Below are 23,103 nucleotides of genomic sequence, written 5' to 3' on the forward strand. Positions count from 1 at the left end.
TCTCTCTCTCTCTCTCTCTCTCTCTCTCTCTGAGTAGTGTGCAGGAAGCCCCATTAGTAAATTGATGAAGAACATGAGTCGATTTGAATATTATCAGGCCATCTTTGATATTTCCTTGCTAGGTTCATGCTGAGAAATATGCTTTGTTATATAAGTTTGTTTTCAATAAGGAATCATTTACCGTACATTCAGTATCTTGGACAATGTTTCCTCCATCCTGTTTAGGTTGGAATCTTGATTAAATCGGCCATGCAGTAGTACATTTATGCTCTATGCAGCGTTCGATGGTTATTGGTTAGTACTGAGTGCATTGTGTTGCAAATTTTTCATCATTTTCAGTTAATCAGGAATAAGCTCATGTATGTTAGCTCAAGTTTCGTGTGTGAAAAAACAGCATGTAGCTTCATGCTTCATGGACAAAACTATGAGAGATAGAGATCTCTAAAGATGTCTTGTTGAATTCAAATCATTCACCGCGATGAGCTTTCTGCCAATTTTGATCATTGCAGCTCACTTCTATTACGGTTATATCGTGCATGGGTGTGAGTGGTTTTTCTTTGTCTGTAGGTCGTTTTTATTCTCTATAATGCATGTAGGATGGGACTTAATGGCTGAGATGCATCATGACTTAGTATAGTAGATGGTCACTTATGCCATGCGTAGATGGATCATATATAACCTTATTTCGTGTTAGTTGGCCTTGATTGAACATTTTCTCTCTTCTAGTATGGGGCAGTTGTCCGGTGAGTTCGTTTTGCATGGAAATGGCCTATAAAATGGAAACTGATTTGTAGGACAACACTCACTATGGTCACTATTCAACATTTATTTAGTTTCTAAAGTTGATGCTGGTAGTACATTTGTGGCAAAGCTATTCCAGCAGCTAGATGCACAATTGAGATCCATATCATCAACAAGTCTTCCTACCAGGTGCACATTTATTTAGTTTGTGAATTTGATGCTGGTACTACTTCAGTGAGTTCATTTTGCATGGAAATGGCCTGTAAAAGCTGCATTTTCCTTTCTCATTTCTTTCATCTTGATAGGTGCGCTCTTCTCTTATTAATAACAGTTGCATCGTTCATTCATTCCCTGCTATGTGTAGGATTGGTGGTGGCGAACATGGCAGCAAAGTCTTGATTCTACCTACAGTTCAGAATGTCTAGCTCTGTAAGTGTACTCGCGAGTATTGTGCTCGAACATCGTTTTACCAGTGAAGGAGAAACATTTTTTGTTTGTGAGCCTCCATTGCTAGAACAAGAATGTGCTCCTGGCTACTTCTTGCTAGCTTGTAGTGTGACAGAGGAAGGAAGGATGACGTGGTTGTGAAGCCTGAGGCCATGATGATGGATGGACACGTTGGTTGATTAGTTTCTTCTTTTCAGAATTGTGAATAATAGCAAGCAAATGATAGCTTGCTTGGTGTGTTGCTTTGGAGTAGCAAGTAGCTAGCTAGCTCTTACAGATCAAAATCCTACTAGTGATACTAGGAGGAGGAGGTAGAGCACCCAACTTGTATTCCTGCTCACACATGAATATATGTGATATCTTAGTTATAATACCATATATAATTGTTATGGTCCTCAATCTTTGGCCACCGGACGTGTTATGTTGCCGAAATTTCTAACTGAAATTCTGACGACTTGTCAAAATTTTGGCCTTGTTTGTAGGGAAATAAAAGCTTTAGGGTGTTGCCTGCATGTGTGACCAATGTGCTTGGACTTATGATTAAGCTTGCTTTGACTAAAACCAGAGCATCTTCATCCCTTTTGGATGTTCAGTTACCTTTATGACTGAATATGCAACATTTTTTGGTTCAATCAAACTCAAAAATCTCACTGTTTGTGTATGAATGAACACTTCATTTTGTCTCTCTGTTGTGATGATATTGTGGTCTTTGGATGCTTTCTAGATAAGCAAATTTATTCTCAGTCATAATAGTAGAAGCAAACTCAACAAGATACCTATGATGAGATACTTGATTTACATAATAGTGGCTTTAATGTGGGTACATAGGTGCGATTGGCAGATGATGCACTCACACACCCATATAGTTCTCCACTGAAACTAATATGGATGTTGCTCGATGAAGACCTGATTTTTCAAGATTCTGGAAGATGCATAAGCTCCCATAGTTGTTGAACCTGTTAGAGGTATACATATAAAACCAAAAAAATTGTGTGATGCCTCGGCGTATTGGGTCATGTATTGGACAAATAGAGAAACTGAATGATAAAACTGAGAACAAATAGACTAGGACACATGTCGCAATTCATCTAACCTTGTGGGACCTAAAAGCAAACACGAAATGAATAGCATTAGCAAGTGAACTGAGACTCCACTTGAGTGTCCTTCCCTATTGCCTGGTTGAACGTGAAGACTTTCAGGCTGCAGACATAAGTATGGACAACGATACTTTGAAAATGATTGTAGGCGGTCACATGTGTGCCAATGGTATTGAGCAACATAACGATGCACAGAGTTGACATGCCTTGATTGGTCAACATGTGATCCTTCAGTCAGGGGCGTAACTAGCATTGGGATACGTTTAGGGCTAAACTAGCTTCAGTGATGCACAGTGGTGATTTTCTATACTTTGAGAAGCAATTAGAAGGGTTGTTGTTACTAGACCTGGGAGCTGTCCGGGCTAGGCTTGGGCGGAGACATCACCATTAAGAAACACGCAATAAGCGGATTGGCTATATGTAAGTAGGATGAAAAATTATTTTGGGTAAATCAAGTTTTGAACCATAGATTGAGATCCAACCATCGTACTTCTCTCTCCAGCTTTCCTCCTCCTCCAACCATTCTTTCTCTCACAAAATTAACTTACCCAAATTACAAATTCAGTCAACTTACATATAGCAATCGTGCGTAATAAGACATCCCCGCAGGCTAAAATAACAAAAAATGGAACACTCCTCAAAATTTAGTCAGCCAAAAGTATCATGAAGAGTCACGCAACATTCTCTAAATACAAACTTTAAGTTGTAAGGTTTAATTACAGTCACTTGGTTCATGGTCAATTGGCTCATTTGATCAACCAAGACTTTAAAGCTATATAGTTCACGTGTCGTGTTCGCAAAAATAAAATAAATATTTACAAGAAGAAGGCCAAATCAAAACAAAATTACATTGGGCAGAAATCGCCGGTGGTGCCGGTGCTGGCGCGGGAGGAGCTGGCTCGGTCGAAGAATAATGTTAATTTGTTACCCCTCTGTAAACTAATATAAGAATATTTAGATCACTAAAGTGATCTAAACATTTTTTATATTACTTTACGGAGGGAGTACAAGTCAATAAGCCTTCGAAAATAGGTTTCTTTAAGAAAAAGTATCATGAAGACTCACACAAACATTCTCTAATACAAATTTTAATTTGTATAAGTATTACATCAAGTGTTTAATTACAAGTCGCTTGGTTCATGGTCAATTGGCCCATTTGATCAACCAAGTCTTTAAAGCTATATAGTTCACTCACCCGCAAAAAAAAAGCTATATAGTTCAAGTGTCGTGTTCCCAAAAATAAAATAAATATTTACAAGAAGAAGGCCAAATCAAAACAAAACTACATCCGGCAGAAATCGCCGGTGGTGCTGGTGCCGGTGCTGGCGCTGGAGGAGCTGGCCCGGTCGGAGAAGGCGTCGGCGGCGGCGGCCATGGCGGACACCGTGTCCCTGTACGTCTTCCTGACGGCCCAGAGCGCGCGGCAGCAGTCGTCCATGCTGGGCCGCTCGTCACGGACGGGCCCCATGCACCGGAACGCTAGCTCCAGCACGGCCTCCACGGCCGTGGCGGCCGCGCCGGTCCGCAGCAGGCACGGGTCGAGCACCTCCTCCGCCGCCTTCCCCTCGACGAGCTTCCGCATCGCCCACCGCGCCGTCAGCCGCTCCTTCATCTCCCGCTTGGGCTCGATGGGGCGGCGCCCGGACACCATCTCGACGAGGAGGACGCCGAAGGAGTAGACGTCGCTCCGGTCCGTGAGCTGGCACGTCTTGAGGTACTCCGGGTCGAGGTACCCCGCGGTGCCCTTGACCTGCGTGGACACGTGCCTCGCCCCACCGCCCCCCTCGCCGTGGCCGAGGCCGCCGGCGCCGAGGCGGGCGAAGCCAAAGTCGGCCACCTTGGCCCGCAGCGAGGCGGTGAGCAGGATGTTGGAGGACTTGATGTCGCGGTGGATGATGGGGTGGTCCGAGTACATGTGCAGGTAGGTGACGGCGTGCGCGACGTCGATGGCGACGTCGAGGCGGGCGGCGAGCTCGAGGAAGCGGCCGTGGCGTCGGTCGAGGTGCTCGCGGAGGGTGCCGTTGGGGACATGCTCGATGACCACCACCCGCTCCTCGCCGTGCTCCAGGTAGCCGTAGAAGCGCACGAGGCTCTGGTGCTCGATGCGCGCCATGATCTTGACCTCGCTCCGGAACTCCACGTCCACGTGCGGGTTCTGCATCCGCTGCTTGGCGCGCTTCACCGCCACCACCGTGCCGTCCGGGAGCACGCCCTTGTACACGGCGCCGAACCCGCCCTGGCCGATCTTGAGCGCCGGCGAGAAGTTGCTGGTGGCCTTGAGGATCTCCTCCATGGTGAACACCGAGCTCTGGAACTGGTACTGCTGCTGCGTCTGCGATAAGCTCCTCCGCCCGCCGCCGTACAGCCCTCCTCCTCCTCCTCTCGCCGTTCCTCCCCGGAGCATCAACGCCCGCTCGGTGCCGTAGCCGAACGCTGTAACAGTAAGACCAACACAGTCAAGGTGACGAAGGGGAATAAGCAGACCGGCCGTCCGCCGATCGAGAAGAAGGGAAGGCTTACAAGGCGGCTTCTTGATGGCGTCGTCATGCGCCGGCGCCGGCGCCTGCTTGGACCGCTTCTTCTTGGCGGAGGTGGGAGACGACGGCGTGGAGAGGGAGCTGAACCAGACGCCGATGGACCGGAACAGCGACTTGGCCCGGCCGCTGCCGACGGAGAGCTGCTGCGACCACGCGGGGCTGGGGGCCGGCCCGAGCCGCTCCCGCCGGCCGGACCCCGACGCCGACAGCCTCCTACGGTGGTCGCGTCCGTCCATGTCCCACAGGCCCCAGCTACGTCCACAACTCCAGCCAGCGAGCCGGGCGGCGAAGTCGACGTACGGTTTATAGAAGAGGGCAAGGGCGCGGGCGCGACCACGTCCATCCAAGGAAGGCCGGCCAGCTAGGCAGCGGCGCAGCGCACGTGGGCCCTCCTCGCACCATACAGTGTGTCTCTGCGTGTGGGCCCGAGGCCGCCCCGGGCCCACTCTGCAGTGCTATCCAGTGTGCTGGAGCTGGAGCTGGACCGGGCAAACCATCCAGCAAAGAGTGGAAGAGTTCTCTACCAACTGCCACGAGCTCATCTTGATCAAGCATTTAAACGGGCACCGCAGGTGGGCCCGCCCCTCGCCATGGAATTGCCGTGTGCCTCTGCAAGTGGGCCATGAACACTTCCGGACCCACATGCAGTTGCTGCAGTGTCTTTAGGCGACCTGGCATAAATAAAACGCCCATTGGCAGAGGAGAGAATTCTTCCACCCTCACCATCCGTCTGCCAGATCAGCGGCAAGGATTCATTTAAGAATCATACGACTTGATTTCTCTCGAAAGTAAACTGCATAATACTACAGTGAAATTTGTCGGTTTTGCTTATCATAATTCATAAACGCTATTTGTTAGACAGAAAACAATTTAAGGATAAGACCATTTCAGATGAATGCCTGCGAAGATCCACGGGCCGCGGGGAAGGGGAGGGAGGTGATGTGGTTGGCCGACCACAGGGTCGAGCCAGGACCTCGCCGAAGACAGTAACAACGTGAGGGTTAACCGGTGTTGGTGAGAAGCATTTTCCCTTTCCATTGCCACTCGAATTAGATAGCTAGCTACTAAGCTCGATGTCATACATGACCTCAGTTGAGGGAGTGAGGGAAATAATGCGTTGCGGCGCAATCAGGCCAGACATATACACAAAGAGAGAGAAAGGGCAGGAGGTAGAAGAAAGCGACCTCACCGTTCGTTTTTGATGAAACAGCTTGAATATGTTTGTTGCTCGGATTTGTTCGTTTTCGATACAACGGCTCAGTGCCATTCCCTTCTGATCGATTGGACACATGATTTCAATTTTCACATAAGTGCTTCCAATCGTAAATCATTTGAGATTTTCTTACGTCTAAGTCAATTTGCGGAAAATGCAATTCCAATTCCTTTTCTATCACCGAAATTTCTAGAAAGTGTTCATAAAAGACTAAATTTAAGTCAATCTTTTTAGAATCATCTTAAGACGTAAGAATACCTCAAACGACTAAATTATCGCAAAGACCTCAGCCTTACGACTATACGACTGAAGTTGTGCGTTCTAAAATTGCCTTAAAACATACAAAAATGTCAGTTGACTTAGATATACATGACCCTATTTTATAAGACAATTGCCGAGTAAATGTGCTTGGAGGGACCGTGTCAATGTCCTCGGACGGCAGCCACTTGTGGCACAAGAGAGCAGCGCCACCATTTCATAGTACCAAAACCGCTTGATTAAGTCTCAAGTGTGGCTCCGCTGTCACAACCAGACCTGTTCAAAGGTCAATCTTCATGGGATTACACGCAACAATAACTATGATAAATCTATCACCCATAATGCCCGGACAAGGAGCTGAGCTCGCACATATTCGTCAACGAGAGCAACATCAGCAGCTAAGGAACAATTCTGCCGGCGGATAAAACTATGCGCCGCACCGGAAGATGGATTACTCAACAAGAAACATAAGCTGAAAAACAGTGACAGCTCGGATCACCAAACGGGAGAAGATTCAGGGGGGTAAGGATATACAAATGAAGACACAATTCAGAACCAGTTCTTTTATACTTGCTGTCACCCTATATCTAGTAAGTATGTGATGGTTTATACAGACGCTCGACGAATCACAGAAAACATGACCCAAAATCCAGAAAGCATGAAAAAAAGAGAGCTAGATTCAGAGTTTCGACTAGTATGAAGTGCATGTTGCAGATGCAGCCAGCTAATCCTCCTGTTACCATAAACAGCCACAGCTCGACACAAATGCTAGTATAAACATAGGGATGGATGTTTTTTTAGGTAACATATTTCTTGATGCTTGTGTTTTTCATTATTTCCCATTTGTTCTCCCAAGATGCATTCCAGTAGCACCTCCACCAGATCATACTACCATATTAGGAGCAGAGTAGTTGCTGATTTTACTTCCCCATAGGAAAAGGACTAGTACTAAACCTCCTCGGCAGGCACACACGAGCTCCTAGAGAAGATCCACCAGGGTCAACATGCTATTCATACATCTCATCTATCAAAGTTATCTGCAACATAGCACGAGAAGCTTTCATCAAGGCAAGGTACCATATTTATTTGCAGATAATTTGTGCAAAAACAGAATTATCACAAATTGGGGACATGAAAAGAAAACGATAGCCAATAACAAATCGTCACAAATATAATCGAAGAGATATCCACAGGTTGTCCTCTTATATTCATACTGATCGGGATCATCAGAAAGTTTGTATCTAAGCTTTTTCAGAATGATAAACACCTATTAAAGTATACCTTTCCATGCAACGTGTCTCACAATGAACATACATACAGCCATACAGGGCACGACAACAGAAAACACATCGACATGCGTCGACGGCACTGTCTTTAGTGAGCTATATGGATTTTACCATACTAACCTGGTCACAGACTGGGCAAGTCTCGCTTCGCTCTATCCATTCGAGTATGCAACAAAGATGGAAATGATGCTCGCATTTGGTGATAGAGCGGGGATTTTCTTCATCATATTCTGGTGAGAGGACAAAGAGAAAGGTTATTATAAGGAATTTTATGGTCCAGCAAACATATAGCTTAGATTTAGAACATCCATTGGTGCATCAGTGGAGGATAATTGGAGTGTCGCACGAATCAGCAACCAGAAGCTACAGCATAATGGAAGTTCCTAGCTTACTTCTCATCAAAAAGGTCCACTATGTCAGGTTTAAGGCTCCGATAAAGAAAGGCTTATAAACATGCAGAATTATCCATCCACTGATAAAAATGTATAAATAATGCATACATCTGAACCAAATGCAGAAAAATAACTGGACACCAGCATTTGTTTTGACTGACAGATTCTGGGTAACATATCCCTCTACCATCAATAGAGAGATAACAAATGGTTATGTTTCAACTAAATAAGATCAAGAGATCTGCAGGCTATAGGAAGAGTAGCACAAACATGTTCATCCAGTTCCACAACCAACCAAGTAAAGACAGTATCAACAAATGATCAAGAGAAAACAACCTTCAAGGCAGATAGGGCAAACATCCTCCTCCTCGATCTTATCTTCAGGGGCACCTTTTTCACATGATTCGTATTCATCCACCTTCAGAGATTCCTGCTGATCATCTGTTTTGCTTTTGATATCTGACTTCTCCAGATCTGCACATGAAAAATTATAAGCTTGCATCACTACCATTACTAGGTTAATTCTAATAAGTCTAAAAAAAATTCTAATCAGCCTCAAAGCCCATAAGAGCTTTACCTGGGTTTTCTGTAACTGGCAAACTAACATCATAAGGCAATGGTGCAGGTGGTGCCCGATAAGTGTCAGGAGTGGATGTGTCCAGATTTGTGTCAACTGCGACTATAGCAGAAGCTGGAGATGACCCGTCAAAGGCAGAAGATAAAGGTTCATGCTCCTCTTGGTTTTGCTGATGCTGGATAAAGCAAAGCAAACAGTCTTAGCAACATCAAGTGACTAATAATGCCGGACTTGACAAAAAAGAGGTACCACCTAGCCATTATTAATCATGACAATTTGTGCAAATTACCAACAAAAAGGAGGCTGTCATTTTTGCAAAAGTGTGTGTAATATCACATAGACAACATTACAGGTTTACAGCAAGCAGCATATGGCCTAAAGATCAGAGTCTACAATGCCAAATCATCAAGAACTGAAGACACAAATGGGAGATGCACGCTGTAGGTAATATAATTTGTCATGTTGCACCAAAAACTGCAAGAAGGCAGTTAAAGTTGTAGTACTCTACTATTATAAGCATGTGCAAGTAAAACATCAGCTAATTCTGGAACACACACTGATGACTCGCACATGCCAGATCAACAAATGAGCAGAGCGTGTTGCATATAACAACTTAAATTATTAGCAAAAAACATAAAACAACTTAAATATAAATATATGAGTATCGTGATTGTGGATAATCTGATTTGATCTTCATATAAAAGAAATGCAAGGAAGATGGTAGAGACCACCCTGACACTGACGTCGGGTCATCCGAAAGTTGAACAGGTCATTCGATAGTTGACAGGGGCCCACAAAACAGAGAACACTGTGAATTCACAGAGCATAAAACAGGGTCTACATACATAGATGTGAACCGGTGCTCTATCCGCTTCCGCTCTTGATGCACAACAGCAGCAGCCACCCATTCTATCCTTGATGAAAGAGCTTAATCTGAGCTATCCTCTAGCTGTTGTTTTCGTCTCTCATACCCTACAAAGAAACAAGTCTATACTGATATAAGAAAGAACAGGGAACCATGATTTGAACAAGAAATACAGCATATAGCACAACTGCACAAGATAAGGCAAAGTGCGCCGGCACGCGACCATACAACTGTACAGGCACCTTGTTATTATCTGGTTTACTCTAATAGAGCTGATCTAACACCCACAGAAATGACATATCACTTGTGGACATGACCTGACCACCATGCCTTCATACTACAAGTCATGCTAAACCATGCACCATACTCCATAATTTCGCATTCTAGCTCAGAAATGGACACCGGCAGTGCCACCGGAGCTTTTAGCCGATAGCAAATCGACCAATCGAGCACGGAGCTACCTACCGATGCACCCTTATCCCCTGCAGAGAAGGCAAGGCTTGCACACAACACAAGTGCACTCCCCATGTAGCCTTCACTTCAACTCATGAGCGAGAAAAGCATGGGCAAGGCTGCAGTATGCCTGAAACACCAACAAGACATGGATAGTGTGCCCAAACTCCAAACCCCCAGCGCAAAGCGTGCAAGCAAGTGCCGGATTGCGCCGGCAGGAGCAGCCAGGCGTCACCAGACAGCTAAATTCCGATCGAGGCCACGTTGATTCACAGCACTGAGCACCGTCCAGTCCACGCTGGGTCGACTGCAGGGGCCAGGCCGACGGCGTGAGCCAGCCGCAACCCCCCTTGTCCCCTTCCTCTTCTGCGTGGAGCACGCTATGCCGCTACTCTAAAACCACAGCCGGATTACCGAATCCGCGGGCGACGGGACGGATCGGAGCCATCCCCGAGAGGAACAGACGGGTATCTGGGCTCGCGGAACAAGGAAGACGACGAACCTCCTGCAATCCGAGCAAGCGAAGCAAAACCCGCGACCTCCTTTTTTTTCCTCCGACGGAGCAACCCGAGCAAAAACCCCGACGCTCCTCCCGCTTCCTCCTTCCTCTTCTCCGGCGCGGGCGGCGGCGAGGGCCCGGGAATTCGAGCGGACCTGGGGGGAAATCGAGCGGAGGAGAGAATAAAAACGAAATTCATCCCGGGGAAGGGGAGGGGAATCGACGACCCAAGCATGAGCAAGGAGCGCGCGGGGTCGAGCCGGAGGCGGATTACCGGCGGGAGCGGGGGAAGGCCCGGCGGTGGCCGGCGGGGTTGCTGCTGGGGCGGGGTGGGGTGGGGTTTCTCCGTCCGCCGGGGCCGAGCGAGCGAGCGAGCGGGCGAGCTCCCTGGCTCTCGTGTGCTCCTCTCCTCTCCTCTCCTGTGTGGAGGGAGAGCGGGGGTGGTGCGCGGCGGTTTGCGGGATCCGGAGGGGCTTTTCTGCAAGAGTGGCCTGGGTGGAGACGAGGACCGGGGAACCATGCCTGCTCACCCAGTCAAACCTACTCCCTCCCACTGTGCGTGGGCCCGCGTCGCGGCCCGGGCCCGCGCGTCACGCGGAGGGGACGGGTGCTAGCTGACACCGATAAGATCCTCCTCGCACTGGCGCCTCGCTTTCTGACGTCACGCGCTGGCTTTTTTTCTTTTTCCGTTTGTTTTCTGGAGAGGGGGGAAAATGGCTGGGAGTTGGCGAGGCCGCGGGATCGGGGTGCCACGGGGGCGGGACACGTGGATCTGGGCGTGTCGCTGACGGTGGGCCCCGGGGAGGTGCGGGGAGGTGCGGGCAGTCGCCTCCGAGTAGGGGCTGGTCGGCTGGGATGGTTGGACTTTCGTTTGTGATGCTAACGGGGTCGTCGACGTGGCTTTGACTCGACAGCGATGGCGTGCGTGTGTGTGTGTGTGTGTTTCTTGAGAAATCGGTGGTATGTGGTTAGGTAAGCTGTTTTGTGCTACTCGTGTCTTTGGTGGTTCTAGTAAAGAGAGAAAGGGGGCTACGCACTTGATCCGCAAGACATTTTCTCGCATGGCCCAACTCTAAGCTGCTAACATTAACTATGTTTATTTTGTTTTGTTTTGTTTTTGTTTTGCGATTATATACATTTGATGTTTCGAAACGGCATTCAAAACCGACGGCAGGCGGGTGCATTCGTTTTCTCACATCTATTTTTTTGCGAATGGACCTCCCGACGGTCGCGCGTGAGTGCGGACAACGCGACCACGAGCGAGGCGCTGGCCGAGCTGGATGTCGAAACAAGGCATGGGGCCCACAGACATGCCCGAGACGAGGCGTTGGCTGCCACACCTATTGAAACTAGGCAGGGGCCCCACATCACGCACGCGGCTGGGTGAGGGTGTTGATTGGTGCACCTATCGAATAGGGGGGTCGTAGCTCAAACGCTACGGGCTATTGGTTGGTGTGCATGTTGAAACAGGCCGGATAGGCCACATCACGCACGTAAGGGCGGTGTTTTTGTTTGCGTGTTTGTCATAACAGGGGGATACACACACAATGAGGGGCATTGGTTGCACTTGCACTACTAAGAAATGCCTTATAGGTGGAGGATTAACAGTAGCGCAGGTTAATATTCCGCGCTACTGCTACTTTGCAGCAGTGCGGAGGTGCAACACGCGCTACAGGTAAATCTATAGCAATAGCGCGGGCTCGACAACACGCGCTGCTGACAGGTGGTCCCCACCGTGCCCACCGGGGCTGGCTATAGTAGCAGCATGGCCCATGAAACCCCGCTACTGCTAAATAGATAGCAGTAGCGCGGGTTCCCTGCACCGCTGTGCAACTATGGTTGCACTCCGCCAGCTGATGAGCCCCGCTTAGCAGCGGGTATAGACCCAGCGCTACTGCTACTATGCTTAGCAGTAGCGCTGACCCTGCACCTGCACTGCTACTAAGGCGCAACAACCACCTTTATCCTCCTCCTTCCCCATCCTCTCCCCCACTTGCTTCTCCTACCTCTCCCCCATTGTTAGCTTTGTTCTCTCTGCCTTCTCCTACCTCTCTTCTCTCTTCTTTAGTACTCCCTCCACCATCTCCATTAATGCACACCCTTCTCTTCCTCACTTTTCTCTCCCCTCCACACTCCTAGCTTTGTCTCACTAGTTAGCTCTCCTTCTCCACTAGTTAGAGTCATCTCCTCCCCAACTAGATCTACCCATTTAATGAAGTGTAACCTATCTACCTCCCAAACTAGATCTACTCATCCACTTTTGATCCCTAGGTAGCGACACCGACCTCATCACCGTGCTTGATCTCTCTCGAGATAGATGAATAAAAAGTTGTGCTTTTGCAATAATGTGTGTGTGGGGGGGGGTGTATGAATGTACAACCTCCCCCATGGTTGTGCATGAAGACAAAGTCCATACACGTGAGTATGTTGATTCAAGGGCAGAAACAACCGGAAAATAATGTTAATCTGTATCTCGGGCTACTGAAAGAGGAGCTGTACACGTTATGGACATCACCGGTCAAGACATGGGCCGCCAGCGCTGATGACGATGATGCACAAGAATTTTGAATTATATCTTAAGAAAGATCGGGTTTGTAGAGGCCAACTATTTTAACACTGCTTTAGCGATTGATATTTTCTTTGTGGGCATGGATGCCATTTTTATATATAATTGCAAGTACATAAAAAGAATCATGAATTTTTACAGGTTTCTCGAGGTATACCGGCACTTGCCGACACATGTTTCATTGGTCCCACATGTCGGTGAGCTTCTACACTTGCTTTTATATACTCCTCCGAGCTATGCAGCTGTGTGTAATAAATAAATGTCCCGTTTAACCAAACTCAAAAAGCAAGGTTGCTATATAACAAGATTGCAAAATCCAGTCTAAAAGACACTAGCACTCCTTCCCTTTGATTAAGAGGTAAATACACAGCAAGTTATAAAACTTGCAGGCGATGTTCAGTTTGGTGCATAAACTTATAAAATACGTGTTTCTAGTCACCTAACTTGTCCTTTCGTTCATCTACGGTGCTTTCTGTCATAACCGGCTGTATTCCGTGCACACGTGACGTGCCAACGTTGCGGTGGGCCACTGTCAGTGGCTGACGCCGTGGGTAATCTGCGGGCACTGTTTTTTTCTTCAGAAAACACACTTCTATTTTATTAATTTATAATACATGCAGAAAATCAGTAAATAAAATTAAAAACACCGGTGTAGGGGATGGGATTCAAACCCAGGAGCTGTTACGATTAGCAGCACATGCATACCGACTCCACTAACCAATATTTGACGATTAGACAGTACTAACTAAAGTAGAAATTTAAAAGGAAAAAGGGTGTGCAAAAAAGGGATAGCCGCTTATGCAATAAAAGAAATATACACAGTTTATTTTTTGTATTCTTCTTTCTTTTTTCTATGTAAGAAAATAACTTATACTCTTGATAAACTTTTGGGACAAATCGACTAATTTTTTGTTTAATATTTTAAAAAAAAATAAAAATCTAGATAAAAGGGAATATAGTGCAGTACGAATGTACCTAATTTTTTTGGACAAATCAGCGGAAACTTTGCTTAAATTTGAAAAAAAATAAAACATTAATCTAGATGACGGAAAATATAGGTCAGAATGCATGTACGTAAATTTGTCGGAGAAATCAACTAAATTTTTGAACTTGAATCATTTTAATTCAAAATCTAGGTAAAAGAAGATATATTGCAGAATAAATGTATGTAAATTTCTTTCGGAGAAATCAGGAAAAAATATTCGAATTCCAACAATTTGAAATTTGAAAACATAGACAAAAGAAAATATAGTTCAGCTGATTTTTCCAATGAAACTTCAAATTTGTATACTTTATAGTTTGAAAAAAATAGACTGCTCAATCAGAATGATCCACTCTCCCCGTGATAATATGCATATGCCATGGCGAATTTCTATTCCCCGCGTAGTTTTCTTAATTAGAACAAGATAAATAACAACATATACACGAACATTTCTATTCCCCGCATGAAAGTTTTTTTGAAATGTGTGAACATGTTTAAAATGCAACTTACATTTTTTAGTTACACAAATATTTTTAACAATTTTTAAGCATTTTTTTAAATGTCGCATACTTTTTAATGTAAAGCATGAACATTTATAAAGAACATTTCGTTTATTTTTGTGGGGAATAACATGACAGGTTTTTAGTTTTCGTTTATTCCTTTCTTGCTGTGAGCGAACATTGTGTTACAGAACATTTCGTTTGTTAGTTTTACATCAATTTATTCTTGTTGGAGTGGCTGCTGCAGTTATCTTATTGTTAAGTGGAGGAAGTCAGTTCAAATCCCCCAGCCGTTATTTTTATTCTTGTTTCTTGCCGCAACACACTGTGTTCATAGGTGCCCAATTAAATAAAAGCTGAGGGTAATTTTTGCAAAAAGATAAAAAACCGTGGCTCACCCAACATCTCACTGCTCACAGTCACTTACATGTGGGCCGCATTCATGCTGACACGTCACATGAGCACGAGAGATAGCTGGATACGGAAAAAGTGACCGTATCTGCATGCATAGACAAGTTATGTGACTGTTATGACGTATTTTACAACTTTTAGCACTAAACTGAACATCAGATGCAAGTTCTGTGACTGCCACTGATATTATCTCTTTGATTAACGACAAAGGCACGGACATGGACTTCTTGATGGGCGTCGCCGCGCCTTTGCACGCTAGTGTACGACTAATCTGGGAAAGTTTCATGCAATTTGGATCGGTGGTTCAACGATAAAATGCATTTCAACTTCGAGCTTAACTAGTTTGACCACATTTTGATTGAAATTTACAAGTTGTTAGAAAAAAATAAAAAATTACAGTAAATCATTCGTATGTGTGACTAAGCTGGTGCAATTTGGATCATTGGTTAACACTATGCATTTCAACTTTGAGCTTGTAGAGATATATAATGGAGCTTGTAGGAGGGGTGGGGGGGGGGGGGGGCAGGAGGAGCACGAGAGGGCGAAGGCCGCAGGGCAGCAAGGGGGAGCAGCAGGTACAACGGTGGCAAGGGAGCAGCATGTACAGCGGCGGTAGTTGTGGTTATGTGCAGGGGTTCATCCACTGATTTTGGACGGGAATGGCTAAGGATGTGCTCTCTTTGGATCAAATAGGCACAAGGGTCCAATGGTGCTTTATTTTTCCATGCATCTCTAGCAGACTCCCCATAACACCGACCCGCAAAACCCGTTTGCAGTTTGCGGAAAAACAGCTTTGCGGGCCGGCGCGGACGGCCGCAAAGGCAGACCTCGCAAAACAGACCCGTATAAAAGGATATTCGCAGAATATGCTCTTCGACTTTGCGGGGTCCCGTCTGGAGCTGCTCCCGCCGGCATGCAAATCCGAAATTTGCACCTCAATTTGACACAAGACAATACATTTCTTTGCTTTTTCAACAGCATTGGATACATAGGACATCACCAACTCTTTGCTAGAATAGTAAGACCAAAGAAAACAAGAACCGCAATTATGCATTTTAGAAGATTTCCAACTTTCATAGCTGCTCCCACTAGTTGGACCAATAACTTCTCCATGCATTCGTTGTTGATCTGCGGATTCTTGATTTTGCATTCTTCATTCTTTTTCTTTGGTTATAAAGAAGTAGACGTTGCTTCCCCTCTAGTTGCAGATGCAGCCGCTTCATTACCTTCGATTCTACTAAGGAGTGCACGAACGTCTATTAAGTTTCTTTCTATCAATAAATCAATGTATTCGCCTTCCCAAAACCAAAATGAGCATCCATCTTCCTACACACATGATGATGTTCGAAATGAGCTATTGCAATTGAACCAAAGAATGCGGTGCCAAAGCAGAATGAAAACAACACGTACCCCGTCGTTTTCGCATTTGAAGAACACCCATTCGGGGTGCTTCGGCGTGCCCGAAATTAGCCGCAACACTGTTCGCGTACAGTCGTCGCACTGTATGAGCGGCATCGAGCCGCAGAGCCGCTGCGCGAGCGTTGAGCCTGGCGGCCGGGCGGCCGAATCCATGCCGACAAACCGTCGGCGGCGGCGACAGGATGAACCCGTACCTACATGCGGCGATGGGACTTTGCCGGGGCTGCGCGAGGTGCTCCCCTATCATTCCATCGCTTGGCGCAGCCACCGGTGGCTGGAAAAGCCAAATCTGGCCGCCCGCGACGGGGGAGGGGGGGGGCAATCTCGTGCATGTGGCGGCCTTTTGGCGTGATCCTGCCGGCTACTTTTGCGGGAACCGTGGGCGGGCGCGGCGGGGCGAGGGGGGGAGGGGAGGTGGTAGGTGGGGAAAAGCGCGGGCTGAAATGTCCTCCCCAACAACTGCTCCTGCCATAGGCAGGGCACCGACAGGCCGGGGGGGGGGAGGGCGTATTCGCGGGTTGGGGTCAAGATTTTGCCGCGCCCCTCAAAAAATTTTACGGGCCGGCCGCGTTTGCGGGGTATGTTCGGGCGAGATTTTGGCGGTTATTTTATGGGTCGAAGCTTTTTACGGGGTCTACTATAGATGCTCTTAGGCCGCACAAGACCACCAACCAGCCACCATGTTTTTTTTTAAGTTTTTTTTTAAGATAATGATCGCCTCAAGAAGCATCCAACCGCGCGCCCCAGCCCCTATCCTATGACACAATTTAGTCATGGAAAAAAGATAAGGTGGATTTATCCACGGAAGGGAGAAGAGAAGGGTTGAGTGGGATATGATTTGCGAATCAACCTATGGTTGGATGGTTAGGAGAAGATGGTACACCACAAACCATTAAGATTCAAGTCTTAGACTTGACACTGGTGCTCGCATTTTTCTGAATTTATTTCAGATTTTTTTGATGATATGCGTTTAGTGGGAGAAGACGTTCCCATTCATGGGCGGAGACAGGGAGCGGCGAGCAGGGGTTAGACCCGTGCCAATCGCTCGCCCCCCTCAACAATTGTGTAGGTAGTGTGTACTGTATATATGCCTAATGGCCGGAACTAATTACATAAATAGCCAGCCCATATGTTAGCAATTAACTGAAATATCACCGAAGTAGAGGAGCCCATATAACCCAATAACCCATGTACGGTGGTTGTGGCTGGCTATTATTTTGCCACGGGCCGGTGTTAATCCATTCAGATCGATCCATTGATATGTGCAGACGTGTGTGTGCTGCATATCTGCTAGGGCGTTCGCCGCTGTTGCCTCCGCTTGTCATCAGCGCGTCCTGCTAGGGGCTAGGACGATCGCCATTGCGGTATTGTCGTTGGCCGCTACTCGTCACGACAACAGCACCGTCCATTGATCTATAGTCTGCTGTCGAGCGCGGGAAGGGCTAGAGGCAAGCGGATCAAATATAGGTAGATGCCGGTGAGCAGAACAGATGCAGGTACACTACACGCTACTCCCGCTGCTCCCGCAACGTCTTATATTTAGGAACGAAGGGAATACATCCCACCGTTCGAAAATAATTAAGAAAAAAATATGATAAGATCTACAGAAAAAAAAGTACATAGCATGAATATTTTTTTTAAAGGTTCTAGCAAAACTAATTTGGTGTTCCAGACATTGGTATATTTTCCACAAATTTGAAGAAGTTTGACTAGGATAAACCTAAAACTTGAATTATTTTGGAACGATAGTAATAGGATTTTTTCTAATTATGAACTTAATGTACTTAATTAATGCTTCATATAAAATAGTAAATTATTTTAGTACTTATGTGTCTTTTCTTATACTCCCTCCATTCCAAATTACTTGTCGTGGTTTTTTTGAACTAAAACCACGACGAGTAATTTGGAACGGAGGGAGTAGTAGTTAAAGATGAAGTGAAAGACAACAACCAGTGATGGGGTAAGTACTTTTTCGAACCAATTGCTTGAACTTCAAGTTCCAACAGCTTGTTGAGAATTATCATTTTTTCTGTAGTTACGAACCATAATTTTATGCTTTATCATCGACGCTATCATTGAGACTTAATATACGGTGATATATAATCTTTTAAGTCAAATAGTGTTTCGCCCTCTCATGTCCAAATCCTGGCTCTGCCCCTGCCATCGACTACGAAAACATCTGTGATGACTTTGTTAAGATGATGTGCATATTCAGTCTCTAAGAGGTGCTCATAGGAGTAAGATGCGTCTATAAACTGTGTTAGGAGAAGTTTGATATTTGTTTGGTTGGTAGTGGCAGCTAGTTGATCGCTCCCGATTAAGTATGGACGGCCGGCAGGCGAAGGATGCGTAACGGCGATGGAGTTTATTTTTAATACAGTACAGATGCAGACGTTTCTGTATATACATACGCACTTATCATATGAATGCATACACGTATATTCTACTTCTATGCATATCCTACTTCTATAAGAGTCTGGTCGGTTTATTTAGTACTCCCTCCTCCTATAATATAAGACGTGTTAGTTCAAAAAAAACATTTTATATTATATTCTCTCTATTACAAAATAGATGATTCAATTTTGTACTAATTTTATACAAAAATTAATATAAAATTGAGTCATTTATTTTAAAACGAAGGGAGTAGGACAAAGGGTGTAAATATAAAAACTATCGCTGTTTGCATGTCTGCTTATACCTATGTGGTCGAATGGATTAAACTAACCCTACAAAGGGAATGGATTGATTGAACTAAAGAAAAGAAATGGGGCTGGGTTATTTATCCAATTTTGTTGAAAGGCCTGTAAGAGATTAAGGAATGAATTGATTGACGTGGAGACGCAGAAGTAAGAGTCCCAATCACACTAGAACTTTGACGCAGAGAGTGAAGAAAGGCAGCACCTCAAGCCGAAGAAGCAAAGCGAAGCGTCTTTTTTTTTTCTGACGGAAAGGCCTTCATGGCAAAGCGAAGCGTCTAGTCTATCTATTTGTTGTGGTGCGCATAAAGCCAAGCGACTATGTCAAAGTTGGGCCCGTTAGAGCATTTCCAGCCACGCCTTTAACAGGCTCTCCTCAAGCGTTTTTGCCGCGCCGGCGTTCAAAAAACGGTCCAGTCGCTTTCCAGAAGTCCGTTTTTCATCGGCTCGGGTCGAAACTGGTGTCGGCGGACCCAGGCAGAACCCGGAGCCCTGGGAGGCGCCTGGGGCGCCGGCACAAGTGAAAAGGGTGCGTGGGTCCGCCCTGTCGGCGAGTCGAGCGCCTCTTCCCGTCGTTTCTTCCCGCTTTTCCCCACTTCCCTCCCATTTTCTTCTTTCCTCCTGCCAATCTCCCTCCCGCTCGCCTCCCAGCCGGCCGCCATGCCACTGAGGAAGTACGTCGTCCCCCGCGCCGTGGCAAGCTCGACCGCGTCCGTCGCCCAGCCGAAGCAGAGGAAGCCGAGGGCGCCGCCGTCCAAGCCATCGGGCATGCCAAACGCCGAGTTGAGGGCGAAAGTTCAGCGACGGGAGGCTGTCACCGCCGACCAGCGGAACAGGGCCATCGCCAAGAAGGCCCGTAACAACGCGGCACACGCGGTTGCGGCTGCCGCTTCGGCGGACCAAGCCGAGGCCGAGGCGACTCGCGGGGATGATGAATCCACCCGGCAGCCACGCCCAGTACGCGCCCTGGGGCCAGCAAGGCGTCGGCTCTCCGTCGCCGCAGCCATGGGGATCGCCCTCGCCGGGCTACGCCAACGGGGACGCGCACGGTGGGTTCAACCCAAATGTCACCTTCCCTCATGGACACCCGACTTCGCCGGCGTGCAGTACCCTCCATACAACTACTCGTCGTCGGCATACGCGTCTTCCTGACGCCCCCTCTCCACCGTTGCGCGCTGCTCTTCTCGCACCTCGGCGACACCAACAAGACCGAGGCCGACATGGACGACATCATCGCGGCAGGTTCGGCCGCTGCGTCTCCCGCGTTCGTCACCCCGAACGAGATGGTGGATCTCAGCGGCAGCATGGACGGCGAGCTCGGCTACGTCTACGGCGAGGAGGAGCAGGAGGAGCAGGAGGAGGAGGACGAGGAGGAGGGGGAGGAGGAGGAGGAGGAGTCGGTGACTGTTTCGGCAAGGAGGCGCAAGAAGAAGAAGCGGGCGGCCAGGTCAGGCGAGCCGCGCATCAAGTGGGCGTCCAAGGAGGAGGAATGCCTCGCCGAAGCATGTAAAGTCGTCTGCCTCGACCCGACCACCGGCACGAACCAGAGCATCGAGACGTACTGGGAGCGCATCAAGGCCGAGTTCGACGAGCGCAAGCTCGTCGACCCCTACTTCAAAGGCGTCTACATGCAGCGCGGGTCAAAGGCGATGGCGAACCATTGGGGGCGTATCGAGGAGGCGCGCAACAAATGGCATGGGGTCGTCGAGGAGGTCGCGGCTCGCCCGGGGAGTGGCGCCAGCGTTGAGGATCAGGTATGCCACGTCGGTCTCCCGCCTCTCTTCGCCGTGTACGCCCGCCAACTGTTTGTTCCTCCACGCAGTTGTTGCGCATGTTCGCCCTATATCGGCGGAGCAACTGCGACGCCGAGTTCAAGTACCTCCACATTTACAAGCGCATTGATAAGTGCGAGAAGTGGGCGAAAGTCCGGCGCACCCTCGACAAGGCCAAGGAGACCTACAAGCCAGACGCGCCGACTCCGGGCGCGTCAGAGGGGCGGCTGGACGGCAACAAAGGTGCCAAAAAGGGGAAACAGGAGGACGCTGCCACCGCTCGAGTGCAAGAGTCCATCGAGCACTGCCTCGCCGACGCACAGGCCCGGGCCGTCCTTCGTGAAGAAAAGAACCGACGTGCGGTGGTCGGCGTTGATGTCGAGCAGCGCCGCCAAGCTCGACCTACTCCGGACCAATGTCGCTGCGAAGAAGAAAAACACCGACCTTGCTTTCCCGCTGGGCGGGGCGGACATACTCCAGAGCAACGACGAGGCGTTCAAGGCGTGGTACTTGGCGGAGCGTGGCCTCATCCTGAACCAGCTTCCCTCGAGGATGCCGCCCACGCCCACGCCCACGCCCACGCCACCATCAAGTCCGAGCGATGATGCCGCCGAGACTCCCCACAGCACAGAAGCCACGCCGACGCCGCCAAGCACAGGACCCCGCCAAGCCCGCGCACGCCGACTCCGCCGACGCCGGAGGCCGACCTCACCGTCTGATGCACACGCACGTCATTTCTGCTTTTTGTACGCCGAACTTTTCATCCGATCACTGAACTTATGGCCGCTTGAGCGTCGGATTTATGGCGTTTATTTTGTGCGCGGAAATGACTACGTTTGAATTTGCCGCGGCTGGGGGGCGGCGCCTGGAGGCGTGGCTGAGAGCTAGGTCACCCATAGAGGCCAATTTAGCGCCGGTTCGCCTTTAGGCCGCTCTTTTTCAGCTCTCTAGGGGGCTGAACGGCTGGAGTTTATTGCAGTTTGGATCGGGCCGCCGGCGTATCTCCTATCCATATCCTTCTTCCTCGTGCGTCCACGTCTGCGTGTGGCATCCTTTTTTTTTCGCGGGTGTGTGGCATCCACAACTACAACTAGAGATGGAGATACGTCACTGCCACTCGATCCTTCTAGACAAAACTTGAATTTCCATGAGAAAAAAAAACAAAACAAAACCCCAATGCTTCGAATCCCCCGATTCCCATTTAGTAGCGCTTATAACGCCCCTGGCAATCGGTACACGGCGCACACCTCGTGTACGTAATGGGATGGCCCATGTAGCTGGTTCCCTTTTTTTCTTCGCGAATGTTCCCGGCCGGTTTTATGAAGCTTCTGACCGGTTTTGCAAAGGTTTAAGAAGCTTCTGGCCAATTTTTTTCCTGGTTTTCTATTCAAATTTTCCTTTTCCGTTCTTTAATTTAATTTTGCCTTTTCCGTTCTCGTGAACCTTTTAGATACGTGAACTTTTTCAAACCCATATTTTTTTTCTAAATTCATGAACTTTTGAAAATCAACAAAAAATATTTGAATCCGCTAAAAAAGAATGGACTAACTAAAGAAACGAAATGAGGCTTGGTTATTTATGCATTGTTGTTGAAAAGGGGGTAAGACATTAAGAACGGATTGATTGACATGGAGAGCTCATAAATTAAGAATGAATTGATCGACACTAGTAGCAACTGAGAACTTGACATGGAGAGTGAATAAAGGTAGCACCATCGAAGAAGCAAAGTGAAGCATCTAGTCTAGTCTTGAAGGAAATATGCCCTAGAGGCAATAATAAAGTTATTATTTATTTCCTTATATCATGATAAATGTTTATTATTCATGCTAGAATTGTATTAACCGGAAACATAATACATGTGTGAATACATAGACAAACAGAGTGTCACTAGTATGCCTCTACTTGACTAGCTCGTTAATCAAAGATGGTTATGTTTTCTAACCATGAACAAAGAGTTGTTATTTGATTAACGGGATCACATCATTAGTTGAATGATCTGATTGACATGACCCATTCCATTAGCTTAGCACCCGATCGTTTAGTATGTTGCTATTGCTTTCTTCATGACTTATACATGTTCCTATGACTATGAGATTATGCAACTCCCGTTTGCCGGAGGAACACTTTGTGTGCTACCAAACGTCATAACGTAACTGGGTGATTATAAATGAGCTCTACAGGTGTCTCCAAAGGTACATGTTGGGTTGGCGTATTTCGAGATTACGATTTGTCACTCCGAATGTCGGAGAGGTATCTCTGGGCCCTCTCGGTAATGCACTTCACTTAAGCCTTGCAAGCATTGCAACTAATAAGTTAGTTGCGGGATGATGTATTACGGAACGAGTAAAGAGACTTGCCGGTAACGAGATTGAACTAGGTATTGGATACCGAC

At 47.5% G+C, this 23,103-nt stretch overlaps 2 protein-coding genes across 5 annotated transcripts; both read right to left on the minus strand.

Annotated features, from left to right (window-relative positions):
- Positions 1-3,368: 3,368 nt before the first annotated feature.
- On the minus strand, positions 3,369-5,331 carry LOC123129051 (calmodulin-binding receptor-like cytoplasmic kinase 2). The gene is made up of 2 exons (XM_044549192.1): positions 4,806-5,331; positions 3,369-4,718 (listed from the first exon to the last, which is right to left on the minus strand). Exons 1-2 carry the CDS (start codon positions 5,056-5,058, stop codon positions 3,568-3,570), a joined length of 1,404 nt encoding a protein of 467 aa, XP_044405127.1. The 5' UTR covers positions 5,059-5,331; the 3' UTR covers positions 3,369-3,567.
- A 1,493-nt stretch (positions 5,332-6,824) lies between these two features.
- LOC123129052 (probable E3 ubiquitin-protein ligase RHB1A) lies at positions 6,825-10,822 on the minus strand. 4 transcript variants are annotated; one of them, XM_044549193.1, is made up of 7 exons: positions 10,640-10,822; positions 10,369-10,520; positions 9,394-9,520; positions 8,549-8,723; positions 8,308-8,445; positions 7,700-7,809; positions 6,825-7,330 (listed from the first exon to the last, which is right to left on the minus strand). In XM_044549193.1, the coding sequence occupies exons 3-7, from the start codon at positions 9,454-9,456 to the stop codon at positions 7,301-7,303; spliced, it is 516 nt and encodes a 171-aa protein (XP_044405128.1). In that variant the 5' UTR covers positions 9,457-9,520; positions 10,369-10,520; positions 10,640-10,822; the 3' UTR covers positions 6,825-7,300. The 4 variants fall into 4 exon arrangements, with proteins under 4 accessions (XP_044405128.1, XP_044405129.1, XP_044405131.1 ...); XM_044549194.1 differs by having other exon boundaries at positions 9,394-9,536; XM_044549196.1 differs by lacking the exon at positions 10,369-10,520 and having other exon boundaries at positions 10,640-10,664.
- Between the last annotated feature and the right edge of the window lie 12,281 nt (positions 10,823-23,103).

Source organism: Triticum aestivum, chromosome 6A (genome assembly GCF_018294505.1).
Source record: "Triticum aestivum cultivar Chinese Spring chromosome 6A, IWGSC CS RefSeq v2.1, whole genome shotgun sequence".
NCBI classification, from domain to species: Eukaryota; Viridiplantae; Streptophyta; class Magnoliopsida; order Poales; family Poaceae; genus Triticum; species Triticum aestivum.

Bases quoted from the DNA above. Each gene is read 5' to 3' on its own strand.
- LOC123129052 (XM_044549193.1), bottom strand. From the start codon at position 9,456: ATGGGTGGCTGCTGCTGTTGTGCATCAAGAGCGGAAGCGGATAGAGCA. The intron at 8,724-9,393 runs GTATGTAGACCC...TGCTTTATCCAG, and splicing joins GAGCACCGGTTCACATCTAT to CATCAGCAAAACCAAGAGGA. The intron at 7,331-7,699 runs GTTAGTATGGTA...GCTATGTTGCAG, and splicing joins CTTGCCCAGTCTGTGACCAG to ATAACTTTGATAGATGAGAT.
- LOC123129051 (XM_044549192.1), bottom strand. From the start codon at position 5,058: ATGGACGGACGCGACCACCGTAGGAGGCTGTCGGCGTCGGGGTCCGGC. The intron at 4,719-4,805 runs GTAAGCCTTCCC...TTACTGTTACAG, and splicing joins CGCCATCAAGAAGCCGCCTT to CGTTCGGCTACGGCACCGAG.